A 22168-nucleotide genomic window follows, 5' to 3' on the forward strand; every position below is an offset into this window, starting at 1 on the left:
TGAATACTTTACTTTATAAAGATTTTGAAGTTCTTGTACTTTGCCATTTTAATTTTATGCAACTTCATACTTCTATCACATTTTATTTTAAAGTTAAATAATGTAATTCTTACTAGATTTTTTGACTAGTTATTTAATACTTTGCAGATTCATATTTTATATACAAACTACATGATGCATTTAGAAAATATGCTACATTTGTATGGATTAAACTACCCAAAAGCATATAAAGTATACAACAACTACAGCTACCATAAAGTATTGATAGAAGACTCATAGGACATCTTGAATGAATGATTTAAAAAATGACCAACTAAACTAACCAAAAATGGGAGTGAAGAAGTTACCACAAACAGCCTTGAGTCACTTAATAAAATTTAATTGACAGGTTTCAAGAATGTCCAACCTTTTTTCCATTATAAAAAAAACCCAAAAACTTTGCATTGCTGCATCCGATAGGTAAAAAAAAAAATCTATTATCTACAATGAAATAACGAAACACGTAGGTGGACTGACTAATAAAGAGGTAACTACATGGATAGAATGTGTAATGTGATTAAACACCAAGTCACTGTTTTCCTACAAACACTATGTCTAACCACGAAACTGTATAAAATGCATCCACAAAATGGGGCAAATTAGTAAGTACATCCGTTACACAGTGGGGAAGAGAAGAATGTCTGTACATTATCTTCATTAGTATCACATTTCAGTTTTTGCTCTGTGGACGCAGGTTAGACTTATGATGCAGAGTCCATCCCCCACAGTACATGGGCTGAAAAAATAAAAAGTAAAAATGTCTTAAGGGCATCACATAATAGATACAAGACACCAATGCTTAACAAGTGTCTCTGAAAAGAAATGTACCATTTACAAAAAATATTTAAAGCATCCACTGGTGACAAAATCTCTTTTTACAGACCAGGGTGTGACATCAGCTGTTGTTTGCTCTGAGTGACTTGCCCTGGTTACCTATATCTTCATGCATCATAATTGTCTAAACAAATCCTAAAAGCTGGTCGTTAACACTCGACCAGATAAGCTGAGGGTGGAAGCATCCTCCGTTTCAGAGAAGAAGACCAGAACCGTCAACAGTCTTAGCAGCCACATGGTCAGCTCCCTGGAAGACTGGTGTCAGACTGGAGCGATAACAGAAGAAACCCAGCGGCGGTGCTGTCATTTGGTGTAAGACGGCGTGGCAGGAGGGAGTAAAAGTGAGAGCAGATGGTGCGGCAGATCAGGTGAGATGGGATGAAGAACCTCAGGCAGAGTTCACAGACAGAAGAGATGATGTTGGCGACAGTGCTATGAGACTCGGATCATCTGAGCCACGGTCTCGTCTGCTGCTGCCTGGGCTACCTCCTGCTGTTGCTGGAGGAGGAGGGGGAGGAGAAATGATCAATGAGGTCACCATAATACATTATGAGGAGATCTTTACAAAATGAGATATCTCCTATTCAGAAAAAAAGTAACACCTAATTCCATACACATTTTCAAAAATCCTTCAAAGTAAGTTGTAAGTGCTTAGTTGACGATGTATAATATATTTATTTTATTAGCTTGAGTCAGTATATGACAGGGGCCGGCAACCCGCAGCTCTGGAGCCACATCCGCATGCGGCTCTTCAGCCCCTCTGTTGCGGCTCCCTGAGTCTACATACACACTAATACATTTTCGTTTTAAAGCGGAGTTTCAACAAAGAAAAACGATCTCCGTCCACACAGCGTTTCAGCATCGTTTTCGAGATGATCTCCGTCCAGACAAAAATGTCTGAAAACGAATATCACGTGACTATTCACATACACTGGGTATGCGGGTGGGGCCGGTGTAAACAGGAAGTAGATTGGTTGCTTAAAGCCGCTAACCGTGACTTCAGACGGCTGCTCCGTAGGTCTGATAACTGGACACGCCGCTCACTAATCACTCCAATAACAGCTGCTTCCTCCACAGAAATGCAGACTTTAACTGGACAACAGCTGCTAGTCAAGAAATTTATGGATAAATCCAAAAAAAGAAAAGTCACGGAGGAAAATAGAGAATTTAATTCTGCATGGACGCATTAATTTGCTTTCACTGCCAACAATGCTGGCTTACCTGTATGCTTGATATGTGCAAACAAATCAGAAAGACTCTTCCAGAACAAACACACCGCATTTGCTGAAAAGTATCAAGCTGGATATGAGCAAAAAAGAGCGATTTCTCAACTGCTGCAGAAAACTCTCCTCTTCATAAGAGTTTGATACAACAGGTAAAATAGCAATAAAATGTCAAGAATTGTCTTTATTCTTGTCCTATATTTTCATAAATACAACAAACTATAGTTTTTGTATATATAATATAACTATATATAAAACGTTAAAAGCTGTAATATCAAACAGCTTTTGCGGCTCCAGACAAAATTTATTTGGTGGAAAATAGGGCAAAATGGCTCTTTGGATAGTAAAGGTTGCCGACCCCTGGTATATGATGGAGGTGATGTTTTTCTGCACAAAAATTCTCACCTGTGCCAGGGCCAAAGCCATTTCCTCCTTGTCTTTAGGTGAAAAGAAACGTCCTCCATCTCCTCGCTTGCGCTGCATAGCGTGACGGTGGCGAGACTCGTGAAGGTATTTCTGCTAAGGAGTAAGTGGTTGTACAGGAGCATTAGTATTTTAACACTGTGAATACTTTGCACCACCTCTGTACCAGTGCTGGTTGAAAAACACATTTTCGCACTTGCCTCTCGTCCTTCTCTGAGATTACATGGCTAAATACCACTAGACATACACCATCACAGCCCAAGATGATATACAGAATGAGCCCAGTATGAAATGGTACATAGACAAAACGTGCACTTGCATTCAGCAGGTAGTGAGGAAGAAGAAGCTTCAATGTGCCTGTGTGCGTGTGTGTTGTAAACCAATGTGTCTTACCCTCCTTTCCTTGGGGATCTTGCCCTCAGCCTCGAGCTTGGCACGAGCCTGTCTTCGCTTCAAGATGCGGTGGTACTGTTTGGCGTTGACGTACAGAGGTTCCTCCTCGAGCATCTCAGCCCCTGGCAGGGGGATACGCTGCATTGTGGGAACTGCACCACCTCCAGGCACCATCTGATAGTGGGAGAGACACAAACAGGGACACCGTGTTTAAAGCCTCTGGCATGGAAAGCACACGTGTATAGCAGCACGCGGACATAAACAAGTAGTTACTGTGCAAATACAGGTGTTTTCAGTCATTCTGGCTGAATAGACTTCTCTACAGGCTGATACTGGGTGAAGTTATGCTGGGGATTGCATGAGTAAAGAACTCAAAAGGTGCCCTGAAAAAAACGTTGTCCTGCCCTAACAAGTGCAGTAGAGGTGAGGGAGATGTCAATCAACCATAGTCTGTAAACGCCCATACAGTCCTAAGAAGAGTGAAAATACCTATGTGGGACGACAACGGGTGTTAAATAAACAGTAATATTCACTGCATTCAACGAAAAAAAAATCAAATAATGTTATTTTGACAGCTTTTCCATCAAATATACCACTTTAGAAAACATAATTATGTGTCACTAAATAATTTATTAATCATATCAACACAATATGATTCTACAAAAACAATATAAATACATTACTACACCACATTTCTACATTTTCACAATGGGTAGAGAAAGGAAGTTATGATTGGCCCAAAAATAAATAAATCGAAAAACTGGAAAAACTTTGATGCTCTTAAAAAAGGACCTCCACCACACTGTGTGAGTCTAGATAAAAAAAAAAGGTAATAAGATGCTGGATACCTCTGCACAGGGTCTTACCATGACCATTCCACCTGCATTGACCATGTTACCAGAGACGGGCAGGGTGACGGTCACAGTGCCTTGGCCACTATTAGTAGTGTTGGTGTTGGCACCCCCTGCCTGTACAATCTGGGCACCTGCCAAGCTGGAAGCTGGAATTGTGATCATTCCTGGAAACAGATTATGATCACAGTTGTTATGCAAAATGACAACTCAGCAGTGCTCTTCTTTATAAAGTCTACAAAGCAGAAGGCAAACAGAAAATGTAGGAGAAATCTGAGTTTACCCTGCTGCAAGACGGTGCCATCTGCATTGACCGGCTGGTAGACAATTGTCTGTCCGTCAGCCGTCTGTGCCACCTGTTGGCCCTGGACACTGATCTGCTGTCCCTGTGGGACCACAAGTAAGAAGAGAAGACACTCAATAATCATGGTAATAATCATTTGATTAAATGGATTTGCCGTTCAACTGGTCCGAGTGTAACACCTGGTTCTGCCCAGCGGTGATGGCTGTCTGGGGCTGCTGGATGATGATCTGCTGGGGCTGACCCTGCTGGCCCTGCAACTGGAGAGTCTGTCCGCCCTGCAGCTGGATCTGACCTGGCTGCACCAGCTGGATCTACACATGGACAAAGTAGCACCCATAGATTCAGGAACATCCTAACCCAATCACAATGTGCTTCTCATACTAAAATATTACACCCACCTTTCACATCTGCCAATAGTATTACACAGAGAACACATATCCTTTAACAAGATAATGTGGTTCAATCTGAATACAGAACTTAATCTGGTAACTGAGCGTCATCTCTTACCTGCTGTAATCCCTGAGCTCCAGATACAGGGACCTGCATTATGGTTTGACCCTGACCCCCCGACATGGCCTGCACCATTATGGGTTGCCCTGATGATGTGATGAGCTGCCCACCGCTCACCTGGACCATCAGAGGCTGTCCCTGGACCTACAGAGAGATACAGAAAGTTGTTATAACACCACTGCCCGTGTTTGTTACCTCAATATCTCATATGTGTGAAATCATACAATGTTAAATCAGGAACATCCAGGATACCACATCATGGATGAAATATGATGATTTGCTGTCATTTCTGTTTTGGGATACAAACATGAAACGGTCTGGTTCCATAGTAAATCCAAACTAACTTATGTACAGTATATTCTATACGATTTTGTTGTCATTAAGATTAAGATACAATTGCAAAATACAAAACCTCTTTATTCAATGGTTTTGTATTTACTGGAATACCGCTACTGAACCAACAGGTTACATTAAGTTGATTTACTTAAAATGTACATGATTAGGAAAGATGTTTCCATCAAATTAATTTGCATTCACTATGCGACTTGATAAGTACAAATGCAATTGGCATCCATCAATTAAGCGAGAGACCACAATGGACAACTGAAAGTCCGTGGCAGCAGTTGTACCATGGGGAAAAATGCCAGAGGGAAGCAATCCACTGCCATTTTGCAACTAGACAATAGAAAAACATAGCTAGATGATGAGAGGTGACAGCCAATAATGAAAATGGATCCTTGCTGTTCAGTACTGGTTCTTCAGCTAACAACAAAACACATCCATTTGACTCATGTTTCACACGTAACTTCCGTTCTCATTGGGAAGAACGTCTAACTTGCTCAACTTGCAAGAGACAAACACAACTCAGACAAACAGTAGTCATGAGAGCACAAGCGGGAACCCGAGGCTAACACGCAAAAACACACTGTGCTGAGGAACATGCAGTTCAGGCAGCTGTCAGACATGCCGGGGAGGGAGGATGAACCAAACAGCACATAAGACAGGTCATGAAAAACAGCCCTGGTTGTATGGCATGCAATCCCGTAAGCCGTAACACTGTCATGACTCTTGACGCAGGGCGGCGGCGGTGACACCACTACCTGGAGTGTCTGCACCTGCTGGCCTGAGGCCGTCACCACTGGCGCCTCTGTTTGCAGCTGCACAGCAGTCACTGTGCCCTGTGTCTAAAGGTAATGCAGGATAATACAGTCTCAGACAAGTCATTAACAGGGGGAAAAGACTGGATCTGAATCCACTGGAACACTAATTATGGGTACCAGTTACCTGTGATCTCATAGCAGAGTGTTAAATTGTTGGTGGTAAGACAGACTTCCTCATCAAATCAACATTAATGACAGTAAATCCTGTGCTCACCTGCTGTTGGATCTGTCCATTGGAGGTCTGCACAACTATCTGCTCCCCAGTAGTAGTGGTGGCAGTGGTGTACTGCTCCATAGCTTGTTATTGTCACAACCGTCTCTAGAAACAAAAGAAAGACACGTACAGTATTAGCTGACATTAGATGTATAATTCTTAGCAATGCATTTTAAATGTAACATACAACCTTCTCGATCGTCCAGAAAAAAAGGTATTTTCAACCGATCTCTAACGTTTCTGCAGCCAACTCGTTGTTTGATAACGTTTGGCATTAACGGTATTTAAGTACGGCCTTTTTCCATTTCAACTCATCACGCTAACTAACGTGTGCCATCAATATATCAAATGTTATGTCCGTAATGTGGCGGTGATATAAGAACCACACACTGGGTTGCTTTAACTGGGTGTTTTGCTTACAGGATATTTCCGTTGGAGCTAATAAGGCTAGCGTCAGTTAGCTACATACAACGCGTGGTAAACGTTAGAAAGCACAGACGGGAGGCTAGTTAACAGTTTAATAGCTAACGTCCGTCTTTAGGTTGGTTTGTTACTATAACGTTAGCTGGTGACAATGTGCTAGGCAACGTTTACTGATGGGAGGACATAGGCGTTATCACCCATCCCTTTGTCTGACGGTCTATATTTGAGCTAACGTTAGCTTAAGGCTGGTCGACCACCAGAGATCATGTATCCAGGAGCCAACATTGAAAACAACAAGTTATTTGCAGCCCAACCGGCCCAGGGACGCAGCGATCAAAATCAAACTGCCATTCGATTTTTTTTTTGCATTTAGCTGGGTTAGTAATTTGGTTGGTTCACGCCAAACCAATCCGTGCTGACAACTACCAATGCCTTCAATCGGGTCTCCCTTACCGTCTCTTCGCTGTCCGGTTTCCCTCTGATTGGCTCTAGTACAGCTCGCTAAAGCCCAATCAACAAAGTGAGCGGACAAAATGGCGCAAATGAGACAACGGCGCCTGGGAGGAGGTGCGCAGCTGCGTGACACATGAACACGGGTGCAGGGCCCGGGGCGACCGGCAGATGTTGCCATTTTGATATTTTCTGTTTTCTTTGACATCTCCCCTTGTATTGTATTATTTCCTCATCGTATAGTTTGGAATTTAAATGGCACACGTACCTGCTAAATCGTGTAATGGATGGTGTTGCGATTCGTTTTTCTACAAGAGAACCTCTTCGTTTAGTTCAGGGCCAGCTAATAACTGCACCTCCATTCCAGTAGTTGGCAGTACCGCACCGTCCTTGTGTTGTGAGAGGAATGTTTGCGGAAGTACGTCCACGAGTTTCTGAGGTATCTAGCTTTGGTGAAGGGTACTTCTCTGTAATAACTGCATGGACAGTTACTCTATTCAGCACAAACAAGCAGGGGACGTTATGCGGTTTGAAGACTTTGACTATTAGAAGTGCGTCAATGTCAGTGAACTTGTGTCTAACTGTTTGAGTCGCCTCTTTGGGCACAACTAGTTCAGGCTATTGGCTCAAAAGTGGGAAAGGAGAACACAGTGGGAACATGGCCCGACCTCTGCAGGTCCTCTCACTCCTCTCAAGGCTTGGCGCTCTGTGCGCGACTCCATCAGTTTCTATTAACAGCTGTCGATCTGCGAGCAGAGGAGCCAGCAGGGCAAGGATGGGACCGAGCCATGTGCACAGAGACAGAGCTCACGGCGATGACATGTCTGTTAATGATGAACTGGAGGATGTAGAAGACAAGCTACAGGCCTTGGTTGAGTAAGATCCACCATTATTCTAGTATAAAAATAAGTTAATGTGGAGTGCTTTGTGTGTGCTGCCTTGTTATTTTAAACTACCTGTCCCATGGTTTTCAGTGAGGAGAGAAAGGGGCAGAGGACTTTAAAGTATCATATACTGAGAAGGCAGATGACTCCACCAGGAGCTCCACAGAGGAAGCTAACCTGGGATGCCATTGAGCAGATCAGGTGAGGTGCCAACTCACCCAAGACATAGCTTTTTGTCTTCAAGGTAATTGTATGAATGAGGCTTAACAATTTACTCAATTTGTAGATATCTGAAGCAAGAGCAACCAGATGAGTGGACAGTAGAGCGTCTGGCTGAGGGCTACTCTGTCACCCCTGATGTCATCCTGAGAGTCCTCAGGAGCAATCACATCCCCGCTCTGGATAGAAAATTAAAGCAGGATGCCAAAGTAATGTCTGGTCTCGGGCAGCCGGCGCTGCCTTCAGGTGCTGGGATAGGGCAGATTAGGCTGAAGCTGCCTGGACACCACACATCAGCTGCCCTCCCACCTGGAAGTAGAGATCGTGCAGTGGTGCCTGTGGCTGAGCAGACTGTGATGCTTCGAGGTGAGGGTACAGGATCCCTGGCAAAGATTCCCGCCCCTGCTACTCTTCAGGCCACCCAGTTCACAGCTGGTAGTAAAGACGTCGCTGTGACGAGATCGGAAGAAGAGGACAGCACGTCCAACACAAATCCTTCAAAGGACGACAAAGAGGACGAGGAGAGCTGGGATGGACAGCTGCTGACAGACAAAGAACTTGAAGAGTTTATGGAAATGGAAAAGCCTTACCCTGTGGTGCAAGTTGGCAACGAATTCTTTGATGGAGAGGGCAACTTTCTGTATAGAATCTGAGGACTTCCTGTGTTGAACTGTTGACTAACCATGTGTGATGTTCAGGTTGGCATTATGACAATTATTTATCTGCTCAGTGACCTTCTAAACAAATTATTACTAAACAGGCAAAATAAAACAATTTTCAATGCATTTTTTCATCTGTGATGAAACTACAGTGTACTTTAAGAATATTTCATTCGACAACCAGTACATTTTTTGGTAATGGATCCCTATTGTAAACAATATATTTTTTATGTTGCTGTAAAATGAGTCAGGTGACAAAAATAGAGGAACTTATGAATTTATTGGCAAACTCAAAGAAAATTGCCTCAAATATACAGAAGAGAGAAACAAAGCAGATACAAAGATGTAACCTTGTATATTTACAGAACCATCACAATGACTTTATTAATTTATACAGCAGTTTTAAACAGTAAGAAAAATGTGATACTTTCACTTAATGCAATAAACCATTATACAATAACTTGCCAAGTGTCTCCCAGTGTATAGCAGCTACATAATAACCCTGTATCCACTAATCTCGTCCAAATTTCAATCAGAATTATGTATCATACCAAGACATGAAAGAGAGAATAACCAGGTTATTGTGGGCTGTTTTCCTTTACAAAGCTCTGTGGATTTAAAGAGTGAGAGTTAACATGCAGACTAATGAGAGCTCGTATGAAACACACATGTACATCACTGCTCAAGGATTCAATTTAGGCAACAAGTGCAACTTCAGGGTGTCACTGACATACTGGATGGAACTGGTTACACATTAGTTGATATAAATAATAGTAAAGGGATGCTGGCCACACATCGGGAGGGCCTCGCATCATATCCTCACAACAGGCACTTGTATAACCACATCCAATTTACTGCACTCTGAATCTGCAAGTCACAAATAAATAAAACCTGCATGAAAGCAACGTATTTAACAAAAGACAGACAAATAATTGTGCAACAAATGTTTTAAAGAAAGAAAAATAACGAAGACTTTGCATGATAGACAAGACAGATCTGTTGAGAGGCATTGACCAATCCAGTTTAGCTTTAAAATGACAGCAGTATCAGGATGATTAAAAAGAAGAAAAAACAGCAGTTCAATTTTAAATGATTTTTTTTAACAACTCTGTTTTTTGTCAATTTGCTCCACCTCAGATGCAAATACCAATTAAAAACAGTCCCAACAACCATGTCTGTTACCTCTAAAAGGCTACTACACTTTTAATTATGCTATACAACATTTACACGATTGACTTTTCTTTTCTTATTGCTTCTATGCTTCTGTCGCCAAATCATATTGATGTATTCAGTTATCTAAATCTGATGTAAAAAATATCTGCAGATATTTACTATCAAACTATAATTTTTCTGTCATTTCTGAACATTTTCGAACCACACTTTGTTACACAAGTTCAAAAGTTTGTTAGTACAAAAACTGCTGAAATGATTATAAACACGACTTGTATATGACTACAGTGATTATTACAGTCTTGTCACGTTGATCATTAGGTCACATTTAGGAAAAATGTTAAACTACAAACTCTAAGCATACAAAGGACCTTGTGCTTTGGGCAGTTAGAACTGCAGACATACATTTTTGAACAAATCCTGTCTTGAAACAGACACACTTTGCCCCCCTATACATTGATGTGTAATGTGTTTCACACAATGACATCTCCATTCACCAAACGTGCCATGAGAATTATTTAACTTGCACGGACAATTTTCTGAATCTAAACATTGTTATTGCTATCAAAACTAATGCAAAGGGACATTTCCACATATGTCTTATTACTTCAACCGTGGGTCTAAATGCCATGGAGTAAATGTACGCTGGCTTGCATTCCAAATACAGACTACAATAGGGGATTTCACAAATCAGTGCCCAGAGAGGAAGAAGCTGAAAACCTTTACATTTACATAGTCTGGGCCGTATGAGGTACACTTTTTGACAAACAACTACTTTGTTAAAAAGTAGGGATTAAGACTCAAATGGTTTTGGGAGAGTTATTAACCAACAGCAACCTTTTTTTACACCTACCAAATTCATACCACGTAAAAAAATGGCAAAGAAAAACAGGTTTATGTACAATTGCATGAGAAAAAGAACACAGATCTCCAACAGAAGTGAGAAGTATTTCCAGGAGCGCTCCCAGGTGATGGGAGAGGCAGGACCCATAATGCAATGGTGGTGGATTTATACAACTAGCTTTGCTTCAGAACCCATTACTCTGGCTCTGTCAGCAGTTCAAATTACTGCACAAATTCTTTGTTCCCTAAAATAAATAACTTGGAGAGTCAAACAGAATCAATAACTGAAGCACAAACACTACAACACCTCCCTCCTTAACTGTGGCATTAGTCCCAAGAAGCCTCCGTACATTCATTATACTTCATAGATGACAGCAGAGTGACGCAGACTCTTCGTCTGGTAGCTGAGGCCTAAGTTCATATTAGAAGGTGAAAGGAAGAAGTAGCTGGAGACAAAAGAGTGACAGGAGCAGCGGCCGGCCTCGGGGAGAACTGGAAACCTGTTGCTCAGTTGCATGACAGGTTGTGCCTGCTATTCGAGCAGGTCCTGTGTAAAGACAAGAAAATAGCATACCAATGAAGCCAGAACCAACACAGGTGAGCAAACAAGAAACCATTATGGTAATGTTTACACATGTACCTCACTGAGTTACTCAGGTAGCCTGGTTGTAGGGATATTTACGTTAATGTAGTGGCTTTGTAGCAACAACTTAAAAACCATGCTTTATGCTTTAAAACTCTGACTTACTCTTGGACCGATTACTGTTGTATTTAAGCTTCACCTCTAAGAAAATGATGTGTCAAGCAGTAGGTAGACAGAAATGTGGAGTGCAAAGCATGATTGTCCCTTTTCCAACAGTCTTGAATGTGACCAATTGTCCCAGACGATGTATCGGCTAATGATAGCTGATCACAGGTATTTTGGTATTGGCGTAAATGTCGGCTGACAATAAAAATTGCAGTTCAGAAATGCCAAAGTTTGAGGTCATTTAGAAACTGTGTCATTACAGAGTTTGTCCACCAGAGAGCACTAACGAGTTTGGGCAGATTGCAAGAATGAACAAGCTCTATTATCTCATCATCATTGTGGACTATTATGTTGCTCTGTTTCCTTCTATACCTCCACTACTTATATAAGACAAGTTCAGCTGTCACAGCAGGTGGAGGAGTGCACAGTGGGCCATCATGGCTTCATCACCATTATTAATGTTTAATAAAGTGAAAACGAGGCTCATGACATGCACAGGTTTTCTTCCTACATCAATAAACCCAAACAAAACCACAGTTGGGGTTGATTTAACAGTAGCAATTATTCTCTGGTGTTCTTGACAACATTGATTAAAGTAATTTATCTTCAGCATTAAGCTGTGTTGCAGTTTATTTTTGGTCTGGTTTGGTTGTTTTCTATGTCTTTCTATGTAACTACTTAAGGTATCTGCATTTCTACATGACATCAAGCAAGTAGCAAGCTTTAAAGATACAGACATATGCCGTCGGTTCCATTGCAAAACAATGGCCCAGTCTTAGAGGAAAAACCTGGTAACCATCTTTCTATCTTAGCCCGTGTATGAGGGAGGAAACGGTATCCACTGTACCTCATCCGAGTCGTCGTGAAACTCTATCTTGCCATTTTGAGTGTGGTTGGTCTCCAGCGGGTCGTCAATCCCATCAACAGCATTGTCCTCGACATGCTGCTGCAGCACCGAGTACCTGTGAACCAAGAACCTGTAGGGCACATTCAAAATATTATCAGGTCACTTAAAATCATCAGTAAAAGGAAAGAGCTGGCTCAATTACTCAATTACAAAAATACACTTTGCTATCCTGGACAGGTTTTGGTTTAGTACTAAACTATACACATGTGTGGAAAGAAACACGGACCTGCCACCACAGACATATTTCTTGACGAAGACGACTCCTGCTGCAATGCTCAGCAGCATGACGATGATGACTGTTATCACAATGGCTACAGACTTGGAGGAGTGACTGTCTATCTGTAAAAACAACAGCAGAACAACAACAGTGGGTTAAAGTGGTAGTGCAGGAACATACTGTAGGCAAACACACAGCATGAATGAATCTATATTCATGTCTTTTTTTCAGAAGTGGGCAGGAGTACTGACCAGAAGTTCGGGGGCCACCAGGTCACTCACACACCTCTTGCTGAGGTCGATCTCTTTACGCTCTGGACTCTTTCCTCCCTCACATTTATCTCCAGGGATTTTCCTATAGCTATGGACCAAAGACACATCAAGAGGTTATGAAAGTTAGTTGGAGGTTTGCAACTGTAACTGATGGATTTTTAGAGTTTGGGCTCTTTCAAATACAAATCAGTCTAAAACTGTTTATTGTTATTACTAATTGTTAATTTATTTTTATCACAATTATACAAATTAAGCTGTATTAATGCAACAGCCTACCCTTCCTGCGGCACATAATGGTTCAATTTTATTTTTATAACATTTTGTGCAAAAATTATTCAATTTCTATTAGTTAGTCTGTGTGCAGTGAAGCAAACATGATTCACCAAGAATGTCCTTTGCTTTTACAGTCAGCATTTATTCTTCCTCACTGAAAACATGAGACTCACCACTCTCACCCTCATCTGCTTCCTCTGACTGATCTCTGCATGACAACTACTTCCTCATCACTGAGAACAATCCTCTGTCACTGTCTCTACTATGAAATGTGGCAGTGGTGATGGCCTTGTACAAAATAAGATTTACACAGTATCTGTTTTAATATTATCTTTATATTGAAAATCACTGCTTTGATAAGACTCTTGGCAATACACTACACAATAACTAAGGAAAAAGATTGAGCAGATTAGACAATTACAGACAAGTTGTAGCGAATCATGTGGCATTGATGATTAAAGAGAGTCACTGACCCACTGGTCTGCAGTTGCTCCTCTTTGCCTTGCAGACAGAACTCAAGCACTTTGCCTTTCAGGTCCGGCTGCTCCACACACTCCGAGCTGTTCTCCTGACGGTAGTATCCAAAGTCACTGCAATGAGTCGGAAAATGCCAGGATGGTAAGCAAGAGTGGAATTAATATCCCAAGTCACAATTCATTTTTACTCCAGGATACTTTTACACTGCTATTCAATACCAATTACCAATCCTCAAGTTACTGTAGTTTATGTTTCAAAGTACATCCATTCCGTATGAGCTGTGTCAGTGTCAGATAAGGAAGTTAATCACATTTGAATGAGCAACCTTTTAACTTTCCTTAAGTAGACCTTTACACCAGTAATTTGACTTCCAATAAAAGCAATTACAGCCCGTTAGCAGCACTTCTATCTCAACAGGATGTTGAGGTAAAAGTGAAGTATACTAGACAGAATGCATGCTAAACAGAAACTTTCTCCCATAATGCAATGTACAAAGGCAATGGAGCTGCTCACAGTGGAACCATTTAAAAAAAATGTGTATTCTGGTCAAACAGCTAGAATTATTAAATGAAGAAAGATATTTTGCTTCCTATTTATGAAGTTTAACTTGCGGCAACATGTCAAAACTGCAGTGTGATGGACAACTGACATTGCACGATTAATTGATTGCATCACTTCCTGTTATTATTAAGTCTGTCAATTCATTTGGTATACTAACTGCAAAAATAAACTATACCTATTGGTATGTGTAATATACTGTACAGAATTGGTATAAGGTGTGGATGTGGGACACAGCTCAAGTCTTACCACAGGAAGTCATCCAGGGTGCACGGACACAGGGTTGGCTGGGTGTTGATCTGGTAATCTCGTCCGTTCCAGCAAACAGAGTCTTTCCTGAGACGCAGGAACTTCTCTTTGTAGCCCAGCATGCAACCATCGTTGGGGTCACTGATGTCATCTGAGTGGGCCAACCACTGCACATAATCCTTGTCCACACCTATGACCATCAATATTTTGGACTCTGTTTACATATAACCTCAAACAACTGACAAATGATCTTTAAATTTACATAAGTGTGTTAAAGTCAGTTTGTTGTATCAAACACATTCTCATGTCACTCACAGTCTCTGGTGAGAAGCTCCCTGAAGTCAATTGTGGTGGAGATCCAGTACTGGCTGAGAAGGGCGTCTCTGTAGCCCCAGACACTGACATTCATGGAGCGAGCTCCTGGCTCTGATGCCAGCCCAGTAAAGTAGATGGGGTCTTTGGTGAAGTTGTAAACACCCCAGCACTGTCCTTCGTCAGTAGAAAATCTGTCAGGACATCAACGAATGTGCAAACATTAGCATGACCCAAATAAACTTTAAAAGTAAGGCAATAACATATGAGAGGAAGTTGTATAGCTGCAATTTAAATTAAAATCTGAATATATGTAAATCACATAAAGATAAAAGCAAAGACTCCATGTGTTACAAACTCATCTGTTCCCTCTAACTGTAACTCACTTGATCCTGTTGATAGGTTGGCTGGGGTTGTGCTCCACGGCAACCAGCAGCCCTCCAGAGTCCAGAATAGCGTAGTGATGGGGCCCAACCAGGGCCTTAATCCAGGTGTACCCCCCATCATCAGACACATAAACATCAGGCTTCATCACTGAGATCGAATCACCAACACTCCCTGATGAGATACACAGAAATGGTGATATGGCAAAAATGTCTAGTTTATCCAATTAATTAATTAATTTATTCCAATAACTTCCACTTCATCTAAAAAACTGAAGAATTACCATGAGCTAAAATGAGACCCACAGCGTTTGGTTCAGACAGAGGCAGCATGGGGACGTTCAGGCCCGTAGCAATACTGTAGGCTGCGTGGATGTGGAGACTGCACTATAGACGCAAACACAAGAAGCATTTGGTATCGGACTGTTTATAGTACAAACACTGTGAAAGTCAAAAAAATAACATAATAAAAAAGTAATCAAAGCACACATTTTCCATCAAGACTGAACAACTTTCTATGAAATTCTTTTTTTCCTCTCTTTACCTTGTCTGGGTCTTTGGCTGTAGCGTCACACTTGGTGTTGGCAGGTTTCCTCAGGGGAACCCATTCCCCTCCCTGATCAAAGGACACCACAGACTGCACAGAGTTATCTGGAACAAGAAGACAAGGACATCACACTAAGCATTTAGCTGATACCCCTATCCAAACACAATGTGTGCAAATAAAGTTTAAAAGGGCTAATGTGTAGCATTTAGGAGGATCAATTGGCAGAAATGAAATATAATATTAAAAGGTATGTTTTCTTCAGTGTAAATCAGCGTGATTCGTTAGGATGTGCCCCCCTAAATGAAGCATCTGCTGCTACTTTGGCATTGTCAGTCTGTTCTGTCACTCTAGTGCTACCAGCTGGAAAGTCCTATGAAAAATATGTAAAATACCCATTTCTCATTAAAATAGGTTATTTTTTTTGCCTTTTATTGGCCATCTATTTGCTGCTGATGTTATTATATACAAGGTGAAAGACAGGAGATTGTTCAACAGAAAATACAGTGAGCAGCAGACGTGATGGAGTCAATATTTAACTGGTGATGTGGTATTTCTGCTGAAGTGTCAGCCAGCCGCATCAGATAGACAGCACATCTAACACTGAACATCTAATGAAATATTTACTTAACGCCCTCCCTCTGGCATGTAATGGAGAAGTCATATGTGTATGTTTTTCTGAGGGGAAATTGAGTACAGGCATATGTTTGCTATTCCTTTATCAAAGCACAGGCACATGAATAGAGCTACCTTCTGCTAGGACACTGGTGAGGAAAACTCCTCGCAGGGAGGTGACGTTAGTGAAGTCTGTATCGCCCCCCGTGGCGGTGTACAGGTGGCGCTCCAATGACTTGGAGTAGACAGTGCCCCGGTCATCTGATACATAAATGGTGCCGAATCCTGTATCTGTGAAAGTAGAAAATAAACACAAGTCAGTTCACACATACCGCTGAGGAAATTCAGATGCAGGGTTTCAGAGCTGGTCATTTGAAATAATGAAATATTGGAGTTAATATGGTGCAAGTTCTCTACCTGACCATAAGGACATATGATTAACTTTTGAACATTACCTCCTGGCTCGTCCACATGCATGAAGACCATTTCATTGTTGGCTGCCAGGATGGAGTAGAACTGCTCGTGACCAACAGGTGGAAGCTGGGCCATGTTCCACGTCTCACCCTGGTCCACTGACACGTGGATCATCCTCAGAGTGCCCTGCAGAGAAAGAGGCAAGAAAGATTTAAAAAATAAACAGAAAGCAGGGCAGAAAGAAAGAGGAAATAATTAAATCAGTTTGGAGAGTAATTACCTCATGCTAAAAGGCAGAGGAAAAGAAACAGGGTCATGTACACAATATGTGTCATGAGAGCTATGTATTTTGAGTGTAACAATATCCACATGAGCTCACCATGGAGCGCACATTTAGCAAAACATTCATCTGACTCTGACCATTGAAGTTAATATGGTGAGTTGTTGTTTTCTATGAACATTTCCCCATCTGATTCTCTTAAAATACGATACTTCCTTATAATTACTCATGGGTGATTTTACCAAATGACTTCTCTTTTAAACCAAACATGGCGATGGGAAGAATACCAATTTGAAATGCCCTGTCATAAAAATGATCTAGGAGGTACAGCGAACATGGCTCACCTCACAACAGCATACTTTATTTCAAATTTAGTAGACTGAAGCTTTTTCTTACAAACACAAATGTCTAAACACAAACAATATTTTGCCTGTTTCTGTATCTGCAGGTGATTTGGACCAACTTTAGACTGACCTTGCCTGTCATAACAGAGGCAAACAGGAAGCGTCCACCATGGCCGAAGGAGTAGATCTTACCGGCGACAGTCTTGATGTTTTTACCGTAGTCTGTCGACCTCTTCAGTTCCAGCATTCCCCGATCACCTGAAAAAAAAAATAGAAGACAATTTAATTATTAAAATGTATAAGTTTAACTAATAATTACATATAACATTTAAGAGGAATATGAAAATCTTGAAAGCATTTGTCATTACAATTTTTATGCAAAATCCAATCTAAATCCAGTTAATCGATGATAAACAGAGGTTTTGATAAAAACATGTAGCCGCTTATCTTTGAAACTGCCTTGAGAATGTTTAAAATACATTATATTTCATGTGCTGCTCCTCAGTACATGTACACAAAAGTTGCACTTAAAGAGGGGACCACTTACTGCAGGATCCGTTGTGATTGGCTGTAAAGAAGATGGTATTTTTTCTTCCCCTAGAATCAGAGTGGAAAGTACCAAAAATATCAGATAAACAGACACGCACATTTGAGTCCACATACTCAAGGATATGTAAGCAAACTATAGATATAGACTGCTTTTTTAATAAGGCTGTAACAGCTCTCGGTGAGCTTTCATCTCAATAAACAACAAATCAGGATGGAGGAAATCAGCACTCATACTGGATTCTTTATGTATTCTCTATCTATTCCCATAATAAGTTTTGCTTCATTGTGAAAGTAAGTATCACATGACATAGCTTATCAAATGCAACCAGCATAAAGTCATGCCCTTCCTAAATATTTACTGTCTTTTGAGTGTGGTCTGCCCCAGTTAAGAATGACCCATTTTCAAGGAGCTTTTTCAGATCAACGTCTTTGGGATAGTAATAAAGACTATTTTGTACATACAGTTCACTCAGACCTTGAAAATGGAGCTTTAAATGTGACTAAACAGATATCTAGAGCTGTCAAGGTTACTAAGTAATACATACCAGGAAGTTCCTCTAAAAACAACAAGAATGCGGAGAGGGCTTGGCCACACCAGAGTTAGTCAAACATTCACTGATTGCTCTGCAATGCAGTTGTACTGGCTATTTTGCTAAGGTGGAGCAACAATAAAAGTTGTGTGAGAAAAACTCCAAACATGTTGGCCTCAGGTTCTTTAAGGTTATTACAAATCTCAATGAGGGAGAGCAAGTTAGCATAACTGTGAAGGAGTCAAAACATGGTTTAAAAACGTTACATCCATCACCAGTCTATCTTCAACTCCCTTTAATAATTAGGTTGTTGTAGGGAAAGAAAAGGAGGATACAATGTCCTGTTTTTAAATGTTTTCTGCATGTCAAACAAATATGAATGCTGATCTTCCACACCTCCCTTATCTCCCTGACCACAAATATTTCCCTGAGTCACAGTTTGTTCATCGATCACCTGACAAAGATGCTAATCTAAATAATAATCATCAGTTTGTCGTTTCTTACCATTTCACAAGACACACCATGTCGTGGATCATTTTCCAGTTGCTGCCAAAATCTTCGGACAGCCAAAGTTCATTCTGAGGACAGAAGAAAAAAAAGATTTGTTAAATTATGAACTCCTGGTTCAACTAACACCACTGTTTACATGGCTCACACGCCCATACAAAACATAGCCATGTTAATAAATGTACTCTGTGCAAACAAATGATTGACCAACGGGGGTCTTCTAGCTATGAGGGAGTGAGATGATGGCGTTTGCTTAAGGGTTTTACAACCTGCCATGAAAAAGGTCACTTAAGTTAATGACAGATGTACTATTGCTAATTACTAATCTGAGCTTTATATAGACTAACTTGCATCCAAACTGGTTACTTTCTTAAAAAAAATATAGCTCCTTGACATTCACTACTCACGCTTTTGCTGAGGGCCAGCAGCACATTGGAATTATCAGGGTTGTAAGTAATCTGCGTCAGGGGGATGAAGGTCAGGTCCCGGGGGGTGAAACTCTTTCCAAAGTCATTGGAGACAAAGATCCGAGACCCATAACTTCCGGACACATCTCCCGTCAGGATCACCTAGAAGCCACAGCCCCAAATTCAGACCGATGAAACCATACAAGATGATAAGACCTTAAAGGTTCTTCACAGAAGACACATTTTAGATTTATTGATGAGGACATGACATACTTTGCCAGAGTTCCCGATTGCAATGCCAAACTCTGATCTGATAAAGGTGTTGTTGATGAGACTGGTCACATCCTGGAATGACTTCCCGTAGTTCTCACTGGCAGACAAATGGTTCCAGTCAAATTAGATGCAAAACAAATACAAACTATGTTGTTTTTCCAACAGGTGAGGTTGTGAGACTTACCTTCGATAAAGTTTAGACTGCCCAAGCCTTACCATGAAGAAGGGCACCTGAAAAGTCGTCAAAGCCAGGATGACCTGCCGAGAAAAGGAGGTTCAGCTTGAGGGAAGTGGAGCATGGATCATTTATTAAAGTGCATGATGAGAACCTGATGTGAGGGAACTCGTTGTGTGATCTACCAGGTTCTTTACTACTCTGTCACTTCCATACAGTTCACTGAATGGTCCAGCCAAGTTTGTTCCCATCATGTCACAGAGGAACCACAGCATGAGAGACATGTTAGGTGCAATTAGATTAGAATATAACACTCACCCCTGTGCCATCTCCAACCCAGGCCAGTGACACCGACCCACTCAGGTCATTGAAGGAAAACTGAGAAAAGATGTAAAACACATTGAAAATCAAACAGGGTAAAAAGCATAGCACCAATTGAGCAGTATGTCTAAATAGCTGTGAGAATGAAACTAAATTAAGTGAGGATTTTGAGTCTAGTTTGCAAGAAGGGATAAACTGACCACACAATTATAAACTGGAGTCAAAACCTATTAGTGAATTTTGTCTCCAGGTTGTATTTTTGCTTTGACTGGCACCATGTTTCCCCTCACCATGTGGTCAAGCGTAGATGACAAAGTGTAAAAAGTGAAGCACCACTTATCAGACCACGAAAGAATCCCAGCAGGCACAAGACTTCTGAATACAGCTACTGAATACCAAAAAACCCTGGGATCAGACTTTACTCTGACATTATTTGTGTGCAAATCAAGTAAATTAAGCTTGATTTTCATTATCAAGTAGTGCAGCTGCCTGATTAAAATCCTTGATTCCTGAAACCAATTCAGTGGCCCAATATTCTCCAACCATGTGAACATTCACAAACTGTTTAGGGCAGGTCTCTTTCAGTAGTTCATGCTGTAAGCAGCTCCAGTACCGATGGGACCTGCAACAGAAACCTCAAGGGGAATGACGAAGCTGAGCCTCCAGGAATTCTGTCGACTTTAGATTACCGAGGCCCTCCCATACAGAGACTGCAATGCAAAGTTGATCACATGGCAATGAAGAGCTAGGCAAATAAGCTGCACTGCATCGTTAGATACATATTATATAAAGTGTATTAATTTGGGTGCTTTTACTTCCTGTGCTATACCAAATATAGCCTTCTGTCCTGTCCAAACACAATACTGAAGTCTCTCTGTGTCCTAACTTAGTTCCTGCTTGCCAATGCTAACTGCTTTCACTACCACACAAACACAGCTTTTAATTAGGCTTATTACAAAATAACTAACACACAGCCAGTCACATGGATCCCACTGGGCCAATTTCCCTGTAAACAGATTCACTCTCAGTGAGGCACAGAGAAGTGGCATCCTCAAGTACAGAATACAGTTGCTTCCTTGAGAAGAATGAGATATAGGTCATGGCCATTACTGGAGCATTTGAGAGGTAAAACCAGTCTGGTGGAGCTTGAAAGCTCAGTGGAGCCTGCGCAAGGTCTTAAAGAATGAGGAAAATAGGCGTCGTTACTGTTTCACTACACTGTATTGCACTGCACCAAATGTTAAAGAAGAAAAAAAAAACATGGCAGGGCACAACTGGTAGCCAACAGAAAGCCAAGGTAGTATCTTTAATGGCTGTTTGAGGTGTAAAGACTTGGACTCCGCCAGTCATGTTGATTCTTTAATTGTGTGTTTTTGTTGTAGCCAACAACAGGAAAAAAATAAATCTACAGTGCAATGTATCTTGTATCTAACTGGTATCTCGGGCTTAACTGCTGACAGTTGAATGGAAAACAGCCCATCAGTCGGCAGGTGTCTCCGCACACAGAATAGCTGATTAGGCCTATAAGTGCACCTGGTTAGCACCTGCGCATCGTCTTGTCTAGGCTGCTCATTTCATTGTCAGACGTGTGAAGAGTAACCGGACCTCTGTTGGTAACTTACAGGGTGGGTGTTGTCTGCTAACTTGGTGTCATATCCTTGAAGAGCTTTGCAGTTTTCGCCCAGCTCAATGCTCCTTCGTCTTATCTTGTGGTTTGGTGATGCAGCCAGCCATGCAGGCAGATATCTCTTTATGATGTTCCCAGCTTTCTCTCCAATGTTTGAACGCCTCACAAACGACTGTCCGGAGGGTTTTGATCCCAGCTGAAAATCTACACCGGCTGTGAGAGTGGAAAGCGATAACAGCACGATAGAGCGCAGCAAAAGTCCCATCCTCGTTCCTGTTGTCACTGGCAAATAAAACAAAACAAAGACGGGAAAAACACCCACAAACCAGTCTTTGTTTATGCTGGTCTTGCCTTCAAATTGAAGGTCGCTACAGCTCTGCCGCGGATGACTTCAACAACACAGTAGTCCTACTGACAGCGATTATTTCGGGCTTTGACAACACGGAGCGCCCTCAAAGCTCCGATTATTTCCCCGCGCAGCAGTGGAAAAAATATCAAAACAGAAATAAATCGCAATTTTGCGAAATTAACTGGAGTATTTGACACCAATCATTCGCGCTGCAACTCCTCAGCCAACATGATACACT

The 22168-nt window shown here is 41.4% G+C and overlaps 3 protein-coding genes across 12 annotated transcripts; 1 reads left to right on the plus strand and 2 right to left on the minus strand.

The window, feature by feature from the left end:
* Positions 1-362: 362 nt before the first annotated feature.
* On the minus strand, positions 363-6915 carry nfyal (nuclear transcription factor Y, alpha, like). 10 transcript variants are annotated; one of them, XM_068733784.1, is made up of 10 exons: positions 6828-6915; positions 5952-6056; positions 5678-5761; positions 4575-4721; positions 4247-4378; positions 4047-4149; positions 3761-3930; positions 2913-3086; positions 2502-2615; positions 363-1371 (listed from the first exon to the last, which is right to left on the minus strand). In XM_068733784.1, exons 2-10 carry the CDS (start codon positions 6030-6032, stop codon positions 1306-1308), a joined length of 1071 nt encoding a protein of 356 aa, XP_068589885.1. In that variant the 5' UTR covers positions 6033-6056; positions 6828-6915; the 3' UTR covers positions 363-1305. The 10 variants fall into 10 exon arrangements, with proteins under 10 accessions (XP_068589885.1, XP_068589888.1, XP_068589887.1 ...); XM_068733787.1 differs by having other exon boundaries at positions 2502-2612; positions 3779-3930; positions 5675-5761; XM_068733786.1 differs by having other exon boundaries at positions 3779-3930; positions 5675-5761.
* Positions 6776-8915, plus strand: ngrn (neugrin, neurite outgrowth associated). The gene is made up of 3 exons (XM_068733793.1): positions 6776-7700; positions 7799-7909; positions 7995-8915. Exons 1-3 carry the CDS (start codon positions 7483-7485, stop codon positions 8578-8580), a joined length of 915 nt encoding a protein of 304 aa, XP_068589894.1. The 5' UTR covers positions 6776-7482; the 3' UTR covers positions 8581-8915.
* On the minus strand, positions 8848-22168 carry sort1b (sortilin 1b). The gene is made up of 20 exons (XM_068733781.1): positions 21577-22168; positions 19952-20011; positions 19643-19716; positions 19459-19555; positions 19186-19347; positions 18776-18849; positions 17740-17789; positions 17323-17450; positions 16610-16754; positions 16290-16445; positions 15540-15646; positions 15280-15382; positions 14999-15170; positions 14616-14806; positions 14301-14490; positions 13490-13606; positions 12723-12831; positions 12481-12593; positions 12195-12324; positions 8848-11146 (listed from the first exon to the last, which is right to left on the minus strand). The coding sequence occupies exons 1-20, from the start codon at positions 21844-21846 to the stop codon at positions 11132-11134; spliced, it is 2463 nt and encodes an 820-aa protein (XP_068589882.1). The 5' UTR covers positions 21847-22168; the 3' UTR covers positions 8848-11131.

This window comes from Cebidichthys violaceus, unplaced genomic scaffold (assembly GCF_023349555.1).
Source record: "Cebidichthys violaceus isolate CVI_PGR_0920_01 unplaced genomic scaffold, fCebVio1.0.p SCAF_6, whole genome shotgun sequence".
Taxonomy (NCBI): domain Eukaryota; kingdom Metazoa; phylum Chordata; class Actinopteri; order Perciformes; family Stichaeidae; genus Cebidichthys; species Cebidichthys violaceus.

What these genes read in the sequence shown, in the direction of transcription:
- sort1b (XM_068733781.1), bottom strand. Translation starts at nt 21,846, where the DNA reads ATGGGACTTTTGCTGCGCTCTATCGTGCTGTTATCGCTTTCCACTCTC. An exon ending in ACCCTGGATGACTTCCTGTG is followed by an intron (nt 13,607 to 14,300) that starts GTAAGACTTGAG and finishes GACTCATTGCAG; the next exon opens with TGACTTTGGATACTACCGTC. An exon ending in GAGCAACTGCAGACCAGTGG is followed by an intron (nt 12,832 to 13,489) that starts GTCAGTGACTCT and finishes TTTGGTCCATAG; the next exon opens with CTATAGGAAAATCCCTGGAG.
- nfyal (XM_068733782.1), bottom strand. Translation starts at nt 6,032, where the DNA reads ATGGAGCAGTACACCACTGCCACCACTACTACTGGGGAGCAGATAGTT. An exon ending in AGGTGCAGACACTCCAGGTA is followed by an intron (nt 4,722 to 5,674) that starts GTGGTGTCACCG and finishes ATCTCTCTGTAG; the next exon opens with GTCCAGGGACAGCCTCTGAT. An exon ending in TGGCTTTGGCCCTGGCACAG is followed by an intron (nt 1,372 to 2,501) that starts GTGAGAATTTTT and finishes CTCCTCCTCCAG; the next exon opens with CAACAGCAGGAGGTAGCCCA.
- ngrn (XM_068733793.1), top strand. Translation starts at nt 7,483, where the DNA reads ATGGCCCGACCTCTGCAGGTCCTCTCACTCCTCTCAAGGCTTGGCGCT. An exon ending in AAGCTACAGGCCTTGGTTGA is followed by an intron (nt 7,701 to 7,798) that starts GTAAGATCCACC and finishes CATGGTTTTCAG; the next exon opens with TGAGGAGAGAAAGGGGCAGA. An exon ending in GATGCCATTGAGCAGATCAG is followed by an intron (nt 7,910 to 7,994) that starts GTGAGGTGCCAA and finishes CTCAATTTGTAG; the next exon opens with ATATCTGAAGCAAGAGCAAC.